This window comes from Rhinopithecus roxellana, chromosome 3 (genome assembly GCF_007565055.1).
Source record: "Rhinopithecus roxellana isolate Shanxi Qingling chromosome 3, ASM756505v1, whole genome shotgun sequence".
NCBI classification, from domain to species: Eukaryota; Metazoa; Chordata; class Mammalia; order Primates; family Cercopithecidae; genus Rhinopithecus; species Rhinopithecus roxellana.
The window spans coordinates 5,819,908-5,839,269 of NC_044551.1; the positions used below are offsets into that span (position 1 = coordinate 5,819,908).

At 38.5% G+C, this 19,362-nt stretch overlaps 1 protein-coding gene across 6 annotated transcripts in view; it reads left to right on the top strand.

The window, feature by feature from the left end:
• The window catches only part of PDE4D (phosphodiesterase 4D), a 1,457,192-nt gene that overhangs the window by 1,229,046 nt on the left and 208,784 nt on the right, over positions 1-19,362 (top strand). For all 6 annotated transcript variants that reach the window (XM_030926718.1, XM_030926714.1, XM_030926719.1 and 3 more), the window contains 2 exons: positions 3,476-3,549; positions 8,623-8,672. In XM_030926718.1, the coding sequence (XP_030782578.1) occupies positions 3,476-3,549; positions 8,623-8,672 (124 nt within the window). The remainder of the gene's footprint in view (positions 1-3,475; positions 3,550-8,622; positions 8,673-19,362) is intronic.

Here is a 19,362-nt window from a genome sequence, read left to right on the forward strand (position 1 = left end):
TTGTAAATAAGCTTGACTCCGGCTTTTTCCGGAGGTAAGACCGAAGTGATGAATCTCTTCCAGTGCGGGTTGCCGCTGCCTCCACCGCCAGTGGCACCTCCACCTCATGGTCTGTGTTTTACCGCCATCTAGTGTTAGCAAGTGTATATGGTTACGAAAAACAATCCTCAAAACCATTTATTTTCCTCTTTTTTTTAGGCTATCATGTTCAGCTGTTTAAGTGTTAAATGATAACTGCATTTTCCTGCTATTTTCAGTGATTCCTACTGTTTAATAAATGTTTAGAAGCACCTAAGAAGATCCGAGAGTAGTGTATGTAAATAACATTGAATCCTTCCCCATGGGCTAATACATGAACCATCTTTGTCTAAAATTTTTCTGTAAAACTACCAGTATTTCTTTCCTAAGGAATATATATTTCTCATGATTCCCAATGTATTTTTTGACATTTACTGGCTGTACTTTTGCTTGGTGGGGCAGAAGAGAAAGAAATGACCTTAATTTTCTAACCAGTGAGCTCTGTGGAAGAAACCTCAGGGACCTTTTTGGTTAGCAAACATTAAGAAGTAAGGACAATTGTAAAAGGAGCATTAAAGCTTTTACTACAGTTCTTAAAGAGTCGGATTCAGGGGAAGTGAGGGCTGCCCTGAACAAAGCAAAGATCAATGAAATTTTAATTTAGGGGCTTCAGTAAAACGGTTTATAGTTCTCCCCACAGCCTACAGTAACAGATGCTCCCTCTTTGTGCCCTGCAATGAAAGTGAAAGCTTAAAAGACTAACACAGTGATAACAGTGATGACGACACCAAGCATCAAGTCAGCGAGGCCCAAGACAACACCCCCTTATAAGATTTGTCTAGAAATGTTATTTACACTTCTGCCAATAAATAGCATACATGTCATACTGTAGAAGATAATAGTTAACACTAAACATAAAATTTATAAAATACTGTTTATCCTACTGCAATAAATAAATAAATAAATAAACCCACACACACAATAAATAATCTAATACTGGCATGCATAGGAAATAACTTCTCTACAAGGTTATTTATTGCAACAGTGTTTGTCAAAAATCAACTTTAAGATAGAAAACCTAAAAGTTGATTGCTAGTGGCCAGGCAACTGAATGTCTGAAGGAGAGACTGGAAGACAGATTTCTTTTTTCACTTTTTATTTTGAAGTATTTCATGTATATAAGAGAATATAGCTGGTAATTATGTAAAATATAAAGACTACTACTAAAATGAACAGTTTAGGAAATAGAACAGTATCAGTATTATAATGTCCCCTGAATGTCCCTCCCCAGGTTAATCTGTTTCTGTTGCCTCTTTTCAGAAATAACAATAGTTTTGATTTTTATCTCAATCATTGAAGGGGAAACTTTTTGCTTTGTACTCTTTTGTTTAAATTCTGAAGCATTTCAAGATACAAATTATACAAAAATAAATTTTAAACTAAAAACCAAGACAAAATAATATTAAATTAGATTATTTATTAAATTAGATGTGTATTATAACAGAGGCAAAAATTCCTCTACAGAAATTTTTCTTTTCGTGACTGATGTTTCCTTTCAAATGGCCATAGAAAATAAGTTGCCTGCAGCTCTATGCCTATTTACCCAACTGTCAACTGCAATGAACTTAACTATTATGTATCGGAATAAAACTCTCAGAATTCTGGAGTTAAACATTTTGCCTAAGAAAGGGATCAATTAACTGATGCAACGATTATATCTTAAAGTCTTCATTAATGTGTTTGATATTCACTTCTTAAAACATAAATTAAGCCTGCATGATTTAATGACAGTGGATCATTTATCCAATTTACTTCTGCATCATTCAAGATTTCATGCCTAATGAAAGACATCGTGGTCTGATGTCAGCAGTTGGCTATTTGAATACTCCATCATAGGCAGCGTGACCTTTCAGAGCCGTGGGTTGTTTATATGAGATAATGAGCCAGGTTTTTCCAGTGACTGAGTTAATCATGGTTGGCTTCTTAGGAAGCAGCATTAACTCCTTTAGGGGAAAATGCTGTACGTCACTGTCCCAAAGTGTACACAGCTCTCCATTGACTTATACAAATGAATGTCAATTTCATAAACAGAAACAACAACAACAAAACAGTCTGGGACATTTTTGTCTTAGAAAAAAAAATTAGACTGATTTTAGTCTAGGTCTGTGCCATATGAAAAATTTCTGAAAACAACTCTGGAACCCTTGGAGCAATTAAAAAATTGGACTCTTGAATTACCAATGCTAAGCATTAAGTAAATTTCCCATGTGCATGCCAAGTCATTAAGTCAAAAGTAACGCTGCCATCATGGGCTAATATTGGCTGAATGCTTTCTGTTTGCCAGGCACTGTTCTTGGCACCAAACCTGTCATTCCATATACTCCTCACCATTCTACGAGGTAGGTATCACCATTCCAGTTTTCCAGGTTAGGAAGCTGAGGTACAAAGAGGTTGCATATCTAGTCCAAGTTCACACATTTACTACATAACAGAGCCAGACAGTCTGGGTTGTAACATAATACCTACTCAGACATTTGGAATCTGTGTTTTACATAAACTTAACACTCTAGCTATCACTCAAATCACCTATAATCCCATCTAATATGGATTTGACCCTGGGGAAACTTGCCCATTTCAGGAAAAAGAGAGGAGGGAAGAAGGAGATAAGGCTCTTGGAACCTTCCCCTAGGCTCACTTCCAGTCCGTTGGCTACTTTCTAGTTCCAAATGGAATTAGAAAAAGTGACTGTTAGAGATAGTGATGCCTATTGGTCCTGCCTTGTCATGTGTGTGGGCATGTTGTGTCTATGTATTCATTTAGTCAACCAATTTTTATTGAGTATCTTCTGTGTGCCAAGCATTGTGCATGTACAGGGCAGTAGCATTTTACATAGGAAATGCATCGCTGAGAGTTTCTTACAATGCACAATTCAGATAACCTTAACAAAAGAAAGCAATGTCTGCTTACTAGCTAGAGTAGCCATGTAGCAAAGGTAGAAAAACAGTTTAAAATTTGCTTCACTTGCCAACTTAAAATTATGGGATTCTTAATCAATTTTTGAAGAGATTCGGGAGTAGGGAATTTTTTTATCCCTAAAGTGAGATTTATTAGCATTTTGTATTATACTATTTGAAATGTGCATAAAATGCAATCATGTTATCTGTATATCACCTGGAATATTGTCTTGGTGACTAAGGAACCCAGAAATACTGTGAAAACTGCTGCTACTGTCACCATATTCATAGACAATAGGGAGCGATTTCTGGAAAATCCCTGCAGTCTGGCCTCTCTGGATTTCATGTGGATACCTACAAACTTCACTAAGTGTTGGAAGATTCTTTAGTGGTATATGAAACTAAGTTTCAAACAATATCAAGTTTTCTCTTAACAAACCATTTTCAAGTGTATTTAAAATGGCCTTAGTTCAAGAAGTTTCAAGAATCCTTTCTTGTTGTAGGTCTTGGCCAGTCTGCGAACTGTACGAAACAACTTTGCTGCATTAACTAATTTGCAAGATCGAGCACCTAGCAAGTAAGATATCCTTTTTTCCCCTCTTTTTGCTGAACTTTTATATAAGTTTTCTCAACTTGATTGAACCCAAGGCAATATGTTAGACTTCTCTGTGTTGTTGCCACGTTGTCTAACCGTGTATACTAAGTCATATGATGTCCTGTTAATTTTCTATAAATACTTTGTGGTGATGGTTCTAATATCAGAAATGAAGCAGTATGACAAATAAATATGGTGATTCCATCTGTCAGAAATCACCTGGCATGATCAGTCCTCTCCCCAGTTATTTACACTCAGGGTAACTTTATAGTTTTGGCTTACTTCATAAATTAACCGTGGGTGAATAATCTCATCACACCTTAAGATCAGCTGAAAGTCATCCTCTCAAGACAACGATGATTTGGAGAAGCGCCATCTCATAGCAAAGACCTTTGATTCTCCTGCTGTTACTGACTTTCAGATCAGCAACATTCATGGAGCAATTAATAGAATTGTGGTTTATATGACAACAGGGAAAACATTTGAAAGATGGGAAATGATTATCATTTCAGGTTCTTGATAAAGGCAAAAAAACTCTAAACAGATAAAAGTAATTTTTCAATATTAAATGGAAAACAGGTTTGCTGTTATTTCAATGTCCATTTTTTAAAAAAGAAATCTGTTATTAATAAGAAATAAGATATTAAAATACCAACTTCAAATAATTTTCCAGAAGGAAAAAAACTTTTAAATCAATATTAAGAGGATAGTGAATATAAGTATAACTTTTTTTTTTTTTTTAAATGGAGTCTTGCTCTGTCGCCCAGGCTGGAGTGCACTGGCGCGATCTTGGCTCACTGCAAGCTCCACCTCCTAGGTTCACGGCATTCTTCTGCCTCAGCCTCCCGAGTACCTGGGACTACAGGTACCCACCACCACACCAGGCTCATTTTTTTGTAATTTTAGTAGAGGCGAGGTTTCACCGGGTTAGCCAGGATGGTCTCGATATCCTGACCTTGTGATCCTCCCGCCTCGGCCTCCTAAAGTGCTGGGATTACAGGCGTGAGCCACAGCGCCCGGACAGGAACTACAACTTATCTAAGTGTATAACATTTCATAGTAGTTAGTACTTCTTAAAAACAATGAAAAACCTGAACTTTCCGTTTCATAATAATAAAATTGACCTCCCAAATTCACAGTTTTTATTATCAAAAATAGCTCTGGTCATTATTCAAGTATTTGTGATAGAAAAAAGTTTTTAAAATTCAATATAAATGTAACAATGCAAGTTATTGGAATGGAACCCATTAGATTCTGTTTTTCCAGATAATGAATTTTCGCAGTCCTATTCTCTCAGCCCAAACACTTCTCATCTTCTTCTTCCTCTCCTCATCTCCTGAGCTAATTGTCATTCATTCTTTGGGTTGCAGCTTAAATAAAATTCCTTTTGGAGCACTGCCCCTGACAATACCCAGCATAGACACACTCACAAGCCCTAATCAAAGTGACGTGCCTTTCCATCTCTGTCTGGTTGTACCTCGTACTTGATTCCTATGTTAGCATGTATCTCTCTGTGCTCCTGTTGCCTGTTTGTCTACTGGGATGCTCCTGAACACTGTCAGTTCCCAGTGAGTAGGAATGTAGTTGGTTCACATTTGTATTCCCTGTGCCTAGCATAATACAGAGTCTTATCAGTCTGCAAAGACCTGTTCACTGAAAGGGTAAAGTAGTAACTCAGCATGTAAGATCTGAGGGCATGCTTTGAGGTACCCCTTCATTACCTATCACATTTTCCATGTAACATGGCCGTACAATATCACACTGACCTCAGCGGCCCCCTTGGGCTTTGGGGATTTGGTAGCTTATAAGATCAGTCACCTCCCCCTTAGAAAGTCTCAGCTCTGCAGAAGAAATGAAGTTACTGGTTGTCACTCCCAAACTTTTTAGTCTTGAATTTTACCCAGGAAACTGGGATTTTTGTCTTTAAAAGGTGAACAAGAAACTCCGTTTATGCTTCCTTTATATATAGTCACCTGGGTACCAGCATTTAAATCTGTGGCAGGCAAATAGTTGATCAGTCAGGCTCCAGAGACGATCTGAGGCCTGTTTCTCTGCAAGACAGAAGTTTTCAGCGGACATACAGGGACAGAATAGATTGAAATGGAAAGGAGGAGCTAGAAGAAAACAGAAAATCATAGCTTAAGCCTGAACTTCCTCTCTGCCTTGACAATGCCCAGGGTGACACCTAACCAAACAGTATTATCTGGCAGACTCTAAGTAAAGGCCACTGTGGTCTTCCTTTTGGTCAATGCAAATTTGTGCCTCCATTACTGATTCAAACCAAATCGGCTTCTTTGGGTATCAGAATAGTAGGATTCAATCTATACACGGCTAAACTCAATTCTGTTCAGTGAGAACAAAGTGCTGTAACTCTGCCTCATCACATGATGACCCTGGAGGAATCAGAACTTTCCCTGCTAGGCACTCACAGAGCCGCTAGAACATTTCCAAGCTCATCCTTGGATTTTGTGGAAGGCACGTGCTGCTTTGCACAAGCCACTTTTTTTTTTTTTTTTTTTTTTTTTTTTTTGAGACGGAGTCTCTTCACTCTGTCGCCCAGGCTGGAGTGCAGTGGCATGATCTTGGCTCATTGCAAGCTCTGCCTCACGGGTTCACACCATTTTCCTTCCTCAGCCTCCCGAGTAACTGGGACCACAGGCGCCCACAACCACGCCTGGCTAATTCTTTGTATTTTTGATAGTGACGGGGTTTCACCGTGTTAGCCAGGATGGTCTCGATCTCCTGACCTTGTGATTCGCCCACCTCGGCCTCCCAAAGTGCTGAGATTACAGGCATGAGCCACCACACCTGGCCCACACATTGCTGACTTGTTAACACACTACTGGTTCCTGTCACCTTGGGTTTTTTGCTTTTGTTTTGCCTTTGAGATTTTTTATTCCACAAGTGAGTTCTGGCTCATTTGTCATTAAAGGAGGTATTGATGCAACCCTGTATCAAAGGATTTCTGCTTGCCATTACCTGTTCAGATATCAAGTTCCTGAGTGCCAGTTAATTGTAGGATTGATAGTAAAAGGAGATAATCAGTAACAAGTCAACCATTTGGTTTTCCAAAACTGTAGAGTAGTGTAAAAATATTCATTTCATACCATTCCCAGACAAAATCAATGGTTTCTAAATTTTCACAGAGCAAGAACTAAAAAGGAATATTCAGGATATCAATTATTTGAATGATAAACTCTTAGCAAGAAGGTAACAGGTAACACCCTGTTCTGCACAGCAAGATCCCATCTCTTAAAAAAAAAAGTTTAATTAGCCAAGCATGGTGACATGCACCTGTAGTCCCAGCTACTTGAGAGGCTGAGGTGGTAGAGGGAATCACTAGAGCTCAGGAGTTCAAGGCTACAATGAGCTATGATCACACCACTGCACTCCAGTCTGGGCAACAGAGTGAGACCCTGTCTCAAAAAAAATTTTTTTTAATTTTAAAAAGAAGAAGATAATTACTAGTATATAGACCAGAGACTATTTCAGAGCAGTTGCTTAAAATATTAACCTTTCGGTTTATCGAGTTTAAATTCTCCCTATTTTTCCCCTAACCATTTTATTTTATAATTAAAAAAACTAAAATAATTCAGAAGTAAAATTTGGTGCATTTTCAATCAAACACAAAATTTTAATCACAAACTGATACCAATAAACTTAAGAGCAATGAAAGGGAGCCAGAGGCTGAGTGGAACTAGTGAGAATTTACAAAATCCCAGGCTGCTTTCCCCAAGTTTCCCCCACCCTGCTAAGAGATTCATCATCTCAGCAAGGCATATTTGAAGAGCCTGATGCCATCAGCACATATGTGAGGCTGTGCATGCAGGTTCCACAAAAACACCTAAACCTAAGGCAACAAAGCAGAGCATAGGCCCTAGGATCACATTCGTTTAGTTCAAATCTCAACTTTGTTACTTAAAACCAGTTCTTCAAATTCTCAAAGTTTTGGTTTTCTCATTGGTAAAATGAGAACAATGAAACTTACTTCCTTAAGGCTTATCATGAGGATTAAATGAGATAATTCATTTAAAGTGCTTATTTTGCAATGTCTGATCCACGGGAAGTGTTTATTAAGTGTTAGCCATTGGTAGAGGCAATATATATATATATATATAATTATTATATGCCTTATATATGTATCAGACATCTTTGAATGTATCTAAAAGTTTTTTAAATCATTATATTTTAAAAGCTGTCAATTACAAGTAATAACTTTATAAAGTTATATTTCAAAAAAGTTGATGGATACTTTATAAATGATATTCTTTTCAACATAATTTATTAAGCACTGACTGAATACTGGATGCGTTGTGCTAGGCTCTGTAGGGAATATAAGTTAATCAGACAGCATGCTTTTTTTTTTAACTTCAAGGGGTTTATAGTCATTTTGTGGAACTTGGCAAACATCTGAAAACTTAGAGAATACAAGATAGAATTTATTTAAGTACCTTTGGCTTAGAGTATTTCTAAAGCCTCTACTGTATCTATTTGGACAAGCCATTAATATACCACTCTAACAAAGATATCATAAATATAAGAATATAAGAAAGGAAATACAAGGAAACAGAAAGGAAAAAGTTCAAATAGCTTCTCTAATTATAAGATAGTTTACAATAAGTCATTCACTTCTAATAATATACAGGCAATCATGAGAATATATGCCAACAATAAAAATTTCTTAACCCTGTATTAGGGAAAGCAATTATAAATTGACTGCTTTTTCAAATTCGGAGTCTGTACGCCCTGGCTTCAGTCAATAAAATCAGTAAGAATTTCCTCTTCTCTCATGTCCCAGTGACACGTACATCAGCTTTATTTACCCCAAGTCAATCATTGTGAGATTTTACTCTTTTCTTTTTGGATATGTGTGATCTGAGCCATAATACAAAGAACGCCTAGGGACTTGTCTGGCTGGTCTGAAAGAAATCATTTGCATGTCCAAACTTAAAAATAATTCTTTAAAGTAAAAGGCTATATCTGAAATGACTCAGAGAGTGGTCAAATCAACAAGCCCCACATATTTACTGCTTTGTATTTTTCTGTCTTTGTCAGAAGATCACCCATGTGCAACCAACCATCCATCAACAAAGCCACCATAACAGGTAAGAAAGATCTGGAGCTTATTCTTCATGTGTCTAGGAAGAAACCATTTCTGCCAAAAGTCAATATAACACCAACACCAATTTCATGCTGCAGTTTGAAAATGTTAAAGAAATAAATTCTTTCTTCTCTACATTAGCATTTCTATCATTGATCTCACAAATCGTCTAAGCTGTTATTTGGAAAATTTTTACTGGTTTACATTTTTTTACTGATTTACATTATTTTTAACCATTTAACTATGTGCTTATACTCATTTGAGCATTGCGCTGGGCATTTGTATTTTGAGAGATGGTGTTACTTTCAAGTCGCTTCCCATTCTGGTTCCACACATGTGTTATTAGCATGATATAATATGTCATCATTTAGTTTAATAAGAGTGAAGGCATAAATAAAAGGAGTAACATGTTGGTTCATCAATATCCCACTTGTGTGTAGGAAGGAACATTGTTCTAGTAGTCCAATAAAGAACTGAGAGAGCTGAGAAGAAACTCAGTTTGGGAGGGGAGAGAAGTTAATATACAATACAGAAAAAAGTTCAATGAGATCAAAACACAGGGATCTATAAATGTTTGGGAAAGAAAAATAGGAGGAAAGGTGAGAGAAGTCAAGTGCATAAAAATAAAATTATCTCAATTCCTATTAGTCTGTTTTAGGCACAGGACTTGACCCCAACTGAACCAAAAACAGAATGCATGATCTCATTTTGCTGAACCTGAAACCAAATTGAACTCTTTTGACTATTTCTTGAAACCCCAATTGATTCATTAAAATAATTGCCTGGAAAAGAAAACCTATGTTTTCTAAAATTGTTACCAGAAGAAAATTAGCATATTCTCCAAACTAAAACAATTCTTCATTGGATTCAAGTGTCTTCCTTTAGCTCCAACCCATAATGTGCTAAGGAGCTCTTATTAAGTTATTAGTGAGTACACTTTGGTTGAAATTTAACTTTATCTTGTCCAGATGTCTGTTTCTGTTTGTGGACACCACGTTAGAGTTGATTCTGGTGTCATTGTTAATGTCATCTTTTCTGAATGTCATCAAGTGGAACTTATATTTCAATGAATGTTAAATTATTGATTCTCTTCTTCATGTTTCTCTTGCAAAATATTATTGGTGATGACTTCCAATTATCATTTTATAGTACATATATGGTTAACCAGTTTTGTTCTTGATATTGATCAAGAAATGAATAATAGGGCCAGGAGTGGTGGCTCACGCTTGTAATCCCAGCACTTTGGGAGGCCAAGGTGAGTGGATCACTTGAGGCCAGCAGTTCAAGACCAGCCTGGCCAACATGGTGAAACCCCATCTCTACTAAAAATACAAAGCTTAGCGTAGTGGTGAGCACCTGTAATCCAAGCTACTTGGGAGTCTGAGACAGGAGAATCGCTTGAACCCAGGAGGCAGAGGTTGCAGTGAGCTGAGATTGTGCCACTGCACTCCAGCCTGGGCAACAGAGTAAGACTGTCTCAAAAAAAAAAAAAAAAAAAGAGAGAGAGAAAGAGAGATGAACAATAACAATTCCTGTATGCTAAAATAAATACTTTGAGTAACTGATTTCTTCTGCCAAAATTCAAATTCAATGTAAATGAGGCTAAACTGGGTTGGAGGTGTGGAACTGGATCCCACTGTTTCTATGCACTTTCCTATGTTGAGGTATGGACAAGGCTACATTTATGAACCTGTACCTGGGGCCTCTAGTGAGAGAAGCCACATGGAAGCTGGTCTTCACGCTGCTTCAGGCACTAGATCTGACTCCTATCAAGAGGGACGACCCTCAACCTCCAATTTTGTAATAAGCAAGAACTGACATTGCTGTTTGGGCAGAATGCAGTGCTATTTTGGTTCCTGGAAGCTTTTTTAGCTTGAGGTCATATATGAGCTGGCCTCACAGGTGGAGCAGCATTCTGTCTCCCAGAAGAGCAGCATCAGGTACCAGTGGAAATTGTTGTATCTGACAACAGATGGTTGGGTGCTCAGTGGTCAGGGCAGCTGCCCAGCTACCCCAGCAGATGCCAGACACAGATTAACAGGAGAGAGTAGCTACACTCAAAGGTCAACACACTTGATCTTAAGCATATGTGACAAACCTCACAGAAGCTCCTAGAAATGTATACATAGTAAGGGGGCCCTGGAACCATACCAAAGGGAATTATGAGTCACAGAAATTAAGACATTAAGGTGAATATGGCCTCATTCGTACCCTCAAGCTTCTGACCTGAGGCCTAGGGACGGGGGGATACAGAAATACCTTATCTAGAAAGGGAAATGAATTAACTGTTGTTACCACTCAGTGCCGCTGGGCTCCTCACAAAGCACAACCGGAAATGAACTGACTAAAACTGGGAATTCATTTTTCTTGCCCAAATGTAGCAAAGCAAGGTGGGAACATGGTATAAGGATGGAGGGATGAGGGCAGTAGCAGGGGAAGGTTCCCCTTTTTGAGCCCATTTTGGAAAAAGTGGGCCTTTAAAACCTCAGTACTAGTAATAATAATGATGGTTGAGACTTTGACATTAGTAAGATTTGAGACACTCAGAAAAGGCAGTGCTTGTGCCTTTCCTCCCTCCGCAACTGACCGCTCAGGCCCCACCCTCTAGGCTCACTCCCCCTGAAGTTGGAACCTGGCTGTACCTTGGCAGTAGTCCTGGGAAGGGCAAAGAAGTGTTAAAAAGAGTCAGTGAGGCACCCTTAAAATGAATGAGTCCCTGTTGATAGGGGTCAGACCTAGTGCCTGGAGCAGCGTGAGGACCAGTTTCCATGTGGCTTCTGTCACTAGAGGCTCCAGGTACGGGTTCACAAATGTAGGCCTGTCCATCCTTCAACATAGGAATAAGGTCTAGAGTAACAGTATAGCCTAACAGTTAAGTTCCTGGCTCATCCAAAAGGCTGCTAGAGCACACAGCTACACAGCTCCAAGTGCCTCTGGAGGGCAACTCCACAGAACATCACGATATGGTCCCCCTAGAATTGTACCACGTGTTTGCTTTGCCTGCCCAGAACTCAAATCATGCTCTATCATGAGACCTTTATGGCCCTGGGCAGGATGCATACCCTTTAGAGAAAGGGTTTCCCTGGCTATAATATAGTGACACTGCTTCCTACAGTTGTTGTTGGGTTGAATGAGTGAACACACGTGTTGCTCTTAGCATAGTGCCTCACAGAGCCAGCACTTAATACATCTTTTCAAATTCCATTTTGTTGTTATTACTTGGTTTTGTTTCTAGGGCCCACTGTATAGATAGAACTAGGGGTTTCTTCATCAGTTCAGGCTGCCATAACAAAGTACCATAGACTGGGTGGCTTCTAAACAACATAAATTTATTTCTCACAGTTCTGGAGGCTGGAAGTCTGAGATTAGGATGCCAGCATGGTTGGGTTCTGGTGAGAGCCTTCTTCTCAGTTACATCAGTGCTCTTTCTAAGGGCACTAGTCTCATTTGTGAGTGTTGAGTGCTCCACCCTCACAACCTAGTCACCTCCCACAGGCCCAGCCTCCAAGTATCAACACATAGGGGGTTAGGATATTGAAATGAGTTTTGGGGGCACACAAACACATTCAGTTCATAACAAGAGGTAATGGAAAGAATAGGACAAAGACGCAAAGGAAGGAAAGGGAACAGTGAGAGAAAGGCAAGCTTGCAGGATCATAAGAGGAAAACTTATGGGTCCTTAAATTGGCCAAAATGGATGCACTTGCTTTGTGCCCATCAAAATGGGGTCTCCCACTGCTCCCAGCACTGTCTCCTTTATTCTCATCACAATTCACAGATGCTGGTGGCTTTGTGATAGAGATGATACACTGTTGTTCAGGATGAATTTCAAAGTCTAAGAACTCACTTTTGAGTCGTAGTTGTTTGATGGAGAAATATTAATTCTCTACCACTTTTCTGTAAACCAACTCTAATTTTAAAAAAGAAGAGTTAAGAACTTCAGCTGTCTACCTATGACATACCATGCTTTCTAAGGAGTCGTCCCATAGAATTTACAATACCCTCTTCCTCTTTTCAAGGTTATTACATTTGACATGTATTAAAGCCAGGAGACTTTGATTTTTTTTTCTTGAGACAGAGTTTTGCTCTTATCGCCCAGGCTGGGGTGCAATGGCGTGATCTGAGTCTCACTGCAACCTCCACCTCCTGAGTTCAAGCAATTCTCCTGCATCAGCCTCCCAACTAGCTGGGATTACAGATGTCCACCACCATGCCCTGCTAACTTTTTGTGTTTCTAGTAGAGATAGGGTTTCACTATATTAGCTAGGATGGTCTTGAACTCCTGACCTCAGGTGATCCACCCACCTCGGCCTCCCAAAATGTTGGGATTACAGGCATGAGCCACTGCACCCAGCCGAGAGTTTGATTTTATAGCATTAGGGTTTTAAAGCAGGTAGGTCACTAACCAGTTTTTATTTCCATATATAGTAGGCAAACATACAGGTCTAAAATGATCTAACAGTTCCTTACAAGTAAGGCTTTGAAGTGTGCATTTATAAAAGAGACTTACTACTAAGTAGCTCTTTTGCTCTTTAGTGTGATATGACAACGATGGTGTGTGTCATTTGGAGCCTGAATGTGAACCCAGTCTCTCCCTTTTGCTTCATTTCCTCATTTTGGAGATTTGAGTACCTAAAACTTAGGACTGTTGCAAGAATTCAAGGAGATAAGTTATATAAAAGGATAGAGTTCACGCTGGGCATGGTGGCACACGCCTATAATCCAAGCTACTCAGGAGACCAGGGCGGGAGGACTGCTTGAGCTCAGGAATTCAAGACCAGCCTGGGCAATGTAATGAGACCTTGTCTCCTAAAGAAAAAAAAAAAAAAAATAGAGGCCAGGCACGGTAGCTCATGCCTGTAATCTCAGCACTTTGGGAGGCCGAGGCAGGTGGATCACCAGGTCAGGAGTTCAAGACCAGCCTGGCCGAGATGGTTAAACCCCATCTCTACTAAAAATACAAGAATTACCCGGGTGCGGTGGCAGGTGCCTGTAATCCCAGCTACTCGGGAGGCTGAGACAGGAAATCACTTGAACTCTGAGGGCGGAGGTAGGAGTGAGCTGAGATTGGGCCACTGACACTCCAGCCTGGGCAACAGTGTGAGACAATGTCTCAAAAAAAAAAAAAAAAAAAAAGGAAAGAAAAGAAAGGACAGAGTTCCGAATGTGATGAGGAACTCACCAAGTGTTTCTTCCTACAGCCCTGTCCCATGCCTGACTTTTCTGTTGTTGTTGTTCCTAAATCTGATTTAAAAACTGGTAGAATAGAGGTAGCAGAGAATATTGATATGTCAGCTTCTTTGGTACACTTCATTTATGATTTTGTTTTCACATAGTCATGGCATGACATTTTTAGTAATCCTTTTATCACTTAGAGTAAGGTTCACCTACATACATCCTTAATGTATGGTGCACACCAGAAGTAAAGAGTGTGTTGGAACACGAGAGGGTGGCAAAGAGTCAGAGATGCCCATACCATACCTGTATTGGGACAGTGATCCCATTTTTGAAGTACAGCCATGTAGCTTGGGGCATAGTCAGTCCTTGCAAGCATTTCATTTTCAAACAATGTTAGCTCAAGACAAGTGCTCTGCAGCCATCTCATTAAATGTTGCTACATCTTCACAATACCATTTTCAATGTTTCTGAATTTACAAATTTCCAATGTTTATTTAATCATCTTCAATTAGAGGATTTTCACGCAAGGACACAACTCTAAAGAAACTTATTTAAATATCTTTATTTTAAAGATGAAAAAACTGAGACCTAGTGAGAGAAGGTGCTGCTTAGTGACAAAGCCAGGAATAAACATGTGGTTCCTTTTTCGAATCCATGGTCCTTCTTACACCTTTATATAGTAAAATAACCCATTAGATTCGGGTGGCCTTTACACCCACCATGGAAGTATAGGTTTTAGAGAAAGTAAATGAAGTATTAATATTAACTAATGAGTAATAGATGTGGCATTGCATTATTTGTATATGAGCTTGAAAATTTCTCATCCCAACCTCTCACTGGACATGTCTTTATAGTTATAGCTATTTTGATTATATCTACTTCTTATACCCCAGAGGCATACAGACCAGCAGCCTAAGGCAAAGGACTTCTGGCTTTTGACTTTGGAAAATACAAATTCTTCTACAGGAGCAGTGAAACTAGTACAGCTGCCTGCTCTTTACCTGTAGGGGGAGACGCATGTTGCAGTGACAAACACAGAACAACACAGAAGTGGTTTTAGTCTAGAAGAAAAAAAAAAAAAAAAAAAACGGTCTAAGTCTTCATTCCATTTTGTATTTTTTTACCCTGAAGATTCATGGCTTCATTAGAAACAGTAAGTGCATTCTAAATAGAATTTAGTCAATTGGCAAGTAGAGAATAAAAAAGTAAACTATCCAAATAATGCTAGTCTGTTAAAACACAATGAGAAGAAATTTAATCTTATATGTTTATTGTTCTAAAGCACAAGCAGTTTCTAAGAATTAATAAGGGGGAAAAACAATAACGATATTTAACTGGGACAATTTTTTTTTGTTATCTGGACTAATCGCTTAATGCTTCGAGCTTATTGAATGAAAGAATCTGAGCAACTATTTAATGGTGACAATAACGATGCTGGCTACTTAGATCTGCCTTGTAAGTCTGTGTGTGTGTGATAAAAGCAAGTAGTATATATAATTTTTTAAAAAGAAATATAGAGACAGCTAATAGATGGGAGCAAGAACCATATAAAGAAGGCAAAAAGGATCTACGTGAGAGAAATATGTAGGTCCTCAGGAGATACTGAAGTAAAACATGTGTTGTGTCAGTGTATAGGGAAGACAGGAGACCCAGGCATTGCCAGAGAAGCCCCACTTCCTCATCAACCACCAGCAGGCAGCAGCTTCATGCTGTAGTTCTTTTTTTTCCTTTAATAGAGTAAAGGTTGTGACCACACTTTAATAATTGCAGAAAATATGTGTTCATTAAGCTTTTTAAAAAATGTGATTAAAAAATGCTGATGATACATTATGTTCAATAGCTTTAATAAAAAACTGATAAAGCATGTAATACATCCAATGACTGTTGGATGTCCTAAATCTTTTAAGCTAAAGGAGTTTACTTTTACAAAAATCCTCATTGAAAAAGAATCTTCTGGCAAAAACATTGAACTGAAAGATTTGCATAAATGCATGGAGTATGACTATTTATTAGTTAAACTTATGATCGTTTAGTGCAGTAAAAGTCAGTTTTCTTTCTTACAAATTAATTTGTTTTGGCCTTTTATGCTTTTATTTAGATAAGTAAAGCCATACCTATTAATATATAAAAAGATCAGATCTGACACAGTGGCTTTTTGACCAGAGATTGATTGAAGTTAGACTTGGTTTTATGAATAGTGAAAACAAGTGCTATGGCCTAATTGTGAGGGGAAATAATTTAATTGTACCTCTCTTGTCTGAATATCTGATTTGGATGCTTTGTTATAACTTTAATTGAAATAATTAAATGGGGATGCATATTCATTTAGTCTAGCAAAAAGGTTATGAGTCAAGCCATATATGTTAAAAACCCAGCTTTCCTCTTACTAGTTATCTAATTTTGGTCAATGTACTTAAATTCTCCAAGTTTTGGAGGTATTCTTTATCAGTGAATTCTAACTCAGTGCTTAATATAGTACTTGGTACCCAGAATGTATTCAACAAATGTTACTTATCATTATTGCTATAATATTATTATTATAATTATCTATGTGGTCAGCAGTATTTTCCATGCACCTTATAGATGGCATACATAGACTCTGGAGGTAAAATGTGACTACTGGTTCAAGAAATTTACAAAGTAAGGGAGAAGGAATTATAAATAGTTAAGTACTAGCTAAATGCCATGATTGAAGCCTTTATATTTTTTATTTTAATTAATTAATTAATTAATTTTTAGAAATAGGGCCTCACTCTGTTGCCCAGGCTGGAGTGCGGTGGTACGATCTCGGCTCATTGCAACGTCCACCTCCCAGCCTCAAGCAATCCTCCCACCTCAGCCTCCTGAGTAGCTGGAACTATAGGCATGCACCAACATGTGTGCCTAATTTTGTATTTTATTTTTTGTATTTTTTGCAGAGACGGCATTTTGCCATGTTGCCCAGGCTGATCTGGAACTCCTAGGCTCAAGCAATCTGCCAACCTCGGCCTCCCAAAGTGCTGGAATTATAGGTGTGAGCCACAGAGCCCGGACTGAAGCCTCTTTAAATATATATATATACACACACACACACATATGTATAAAATAAATATATAGTATATATTTATTATATATAATAAATACGTATATAATAAATATATAATACATTTATATAAAAATATATAAATAAATATATAAATAAAATATATATTTATATATAAATATGTAAATTACATAAAATATAATTATATATTAAATAAATACATATTTATTATATATAGATATATATATATTAATAGAGAGAGAGCCAGTGGCTCTACCTAGGAAATGCTCCCTGGTAAATTTGAAGAACATAATGCTTTCCATGTGGTTAGGGGAGGATTGAGGATTACCTCACAACAAAAGACCAGCAAGAATAAGGTATGGAAGCATGGAATGCTTGTCCATATCAGGGGACTGGGAGCAGTAAAGGATAAAATAAAATTAAAAGTGTATAGGAGCAACTGAACAGGAGGCTCCAGAGGTAGATTAAGGAAATAGTATTTGAGGCCTACATAAATGACAGTATTTGAGGCCTACATAAATGACACTACATAAATGGTAGTGGAAAAATCATTGAACATTTCCAATCGTAGGAACAAATATGCATTTCAGAATGACAGTAATTGGAAGCAGTGTAGAAAGAGGCTGAAAAGAAGAAAGACTAGGGGCAGCCCCATACTCTTCAGGGGGCTGTCACAGACCTTGTACAGGATCAAGATAATGCAGCTCTGAACTGGGGTGGTAGTGGGGCTGTGGAGTTGAGGGAATGGATTCACAACTCTTCAGAGATGGAGTTGAAGGGACTTGGGGGTTGATTAGAGCAGAGACCGAGGAAGAATAATTTTAAAGTGAAAGTATGAGCCAGGTGTGGTGGCTCACATCTGTAATCCTAACACTTTGGGAGGCTGAGGCGGGCGGATCACCTGAGGTCAGGAGTTCAAGACCAGCCTGGCCAACATGGTGAAACCCCATCTCTACTAAAAATACAAAAGTTAGCTGGTCATGGTGGCGGGTGCCTGTAGTCTCAGCTACTCGGGAGGCTGAGGCAGGAGAATTGCTTGAACCCAGGAGGCAGAGGTTGCAGTGAGCCAAGATGGCACTACTGTACTCCAGCCTGAGCAACAAGAGAGAAACTACTTCTCAAAAAAAAAAAAAAAAAAAAAGTGAAAGTATATATACACATGTTCCTTACAGCACTGTGAATGTGCATAAAGGGTTAAAAACAATCCAAATGCTAAATAATGTATGAATTCTATTTAGGGGTTTAAAAATTCCCATAATAAAATAACTTTAATTTATTTTTGAGAATATTTTAATAACATGGGAAAATGTTTATATTTTAAAGAATACATGATAAAGTGCTGTGTGGACAATAGGCATGCATTTAATGCACTTTAACGATGTATATTGAATTAACTTAAGTTAATTTTAGTTGTTGACCAGTAGTTAGCAAAGGTAGATAGGTTTACCATTTTACATTGAATGTAGTGATAAACATGTTATTTCTCAGGTCCCAGTTGTTAGTTTGCCTCTCCTTGCCTAGAAAGGGCACTGGTGATACCCAGCCTAACAATATTTCAATATTATGGTGCCACAGTCGAGCATTCACTGTATTGTAAAATAATAATATCTCTCACATCGGGCAGCATTTTATGGATTATTCAGCCTATGACAAAATTGTTGTATTATCCTTCAGATGATCAGAAAAACTACCCTTAGGGCTGGATGCAGTGGCTCACACCTGTCATTCCAGCATTTTGGGAGGCAAGGGAGGAAGATGGCTTGAGGCCAGGAGTTTGAGGCAAGCCTGGGAAACACAGTGAGACCTCCACCTCTACAGAAAATTTTAAAAATTAGCTAGACATGGTGGTGCACACCTGTAATCCCAGCTACTCAGGAGGATCATTTATGCCCAGGAAGTTGATGCTGCAGTGAACCATGATCATGCCACTGCACTCTAGCCTGGGCTACAGAGCAAAACCCTGTCTCAAAGAAAGAAAAGCTACCACGTGAATAAAGGATCTCAATGTCCCCAAAGTCCACTCCTGCCAGCATCCCTTCCCCGCTGCCCTGAGTTTAAAAAGAGCAATACTTCCCAAGCCTGTCTCTGATCAAAGGAATCCCCAAGGGCTTCCTGAAAACAAACACAAAATGACTGATTCCTAGACTTTCCAGAGTTGAATATCTAGGATAAGGCTCAGGATCTAAATTATTCACAAATACTCCCAGCTGAATGGCTTGATTGACCAAATTTGGGAGAATAATGGAATACTGAAGGAAGCAGGTGAGAGAGCTGCCTGTGTACAGTGTTGTCACTGAGTTGCTGATAACTTGTTGGAAAATCCCTGTCTTTCTGGAAAGTGTATGTAGTGACACCCACACCCTCATCTAACAAACAGTGCAGCCCAGGATAAGCAAGATCATATGTGCAAAGTGCTCCACGATTAGCGAAAGAAAATACAAGGTGATATTATTATCTGTGCTGACTTCGTCAT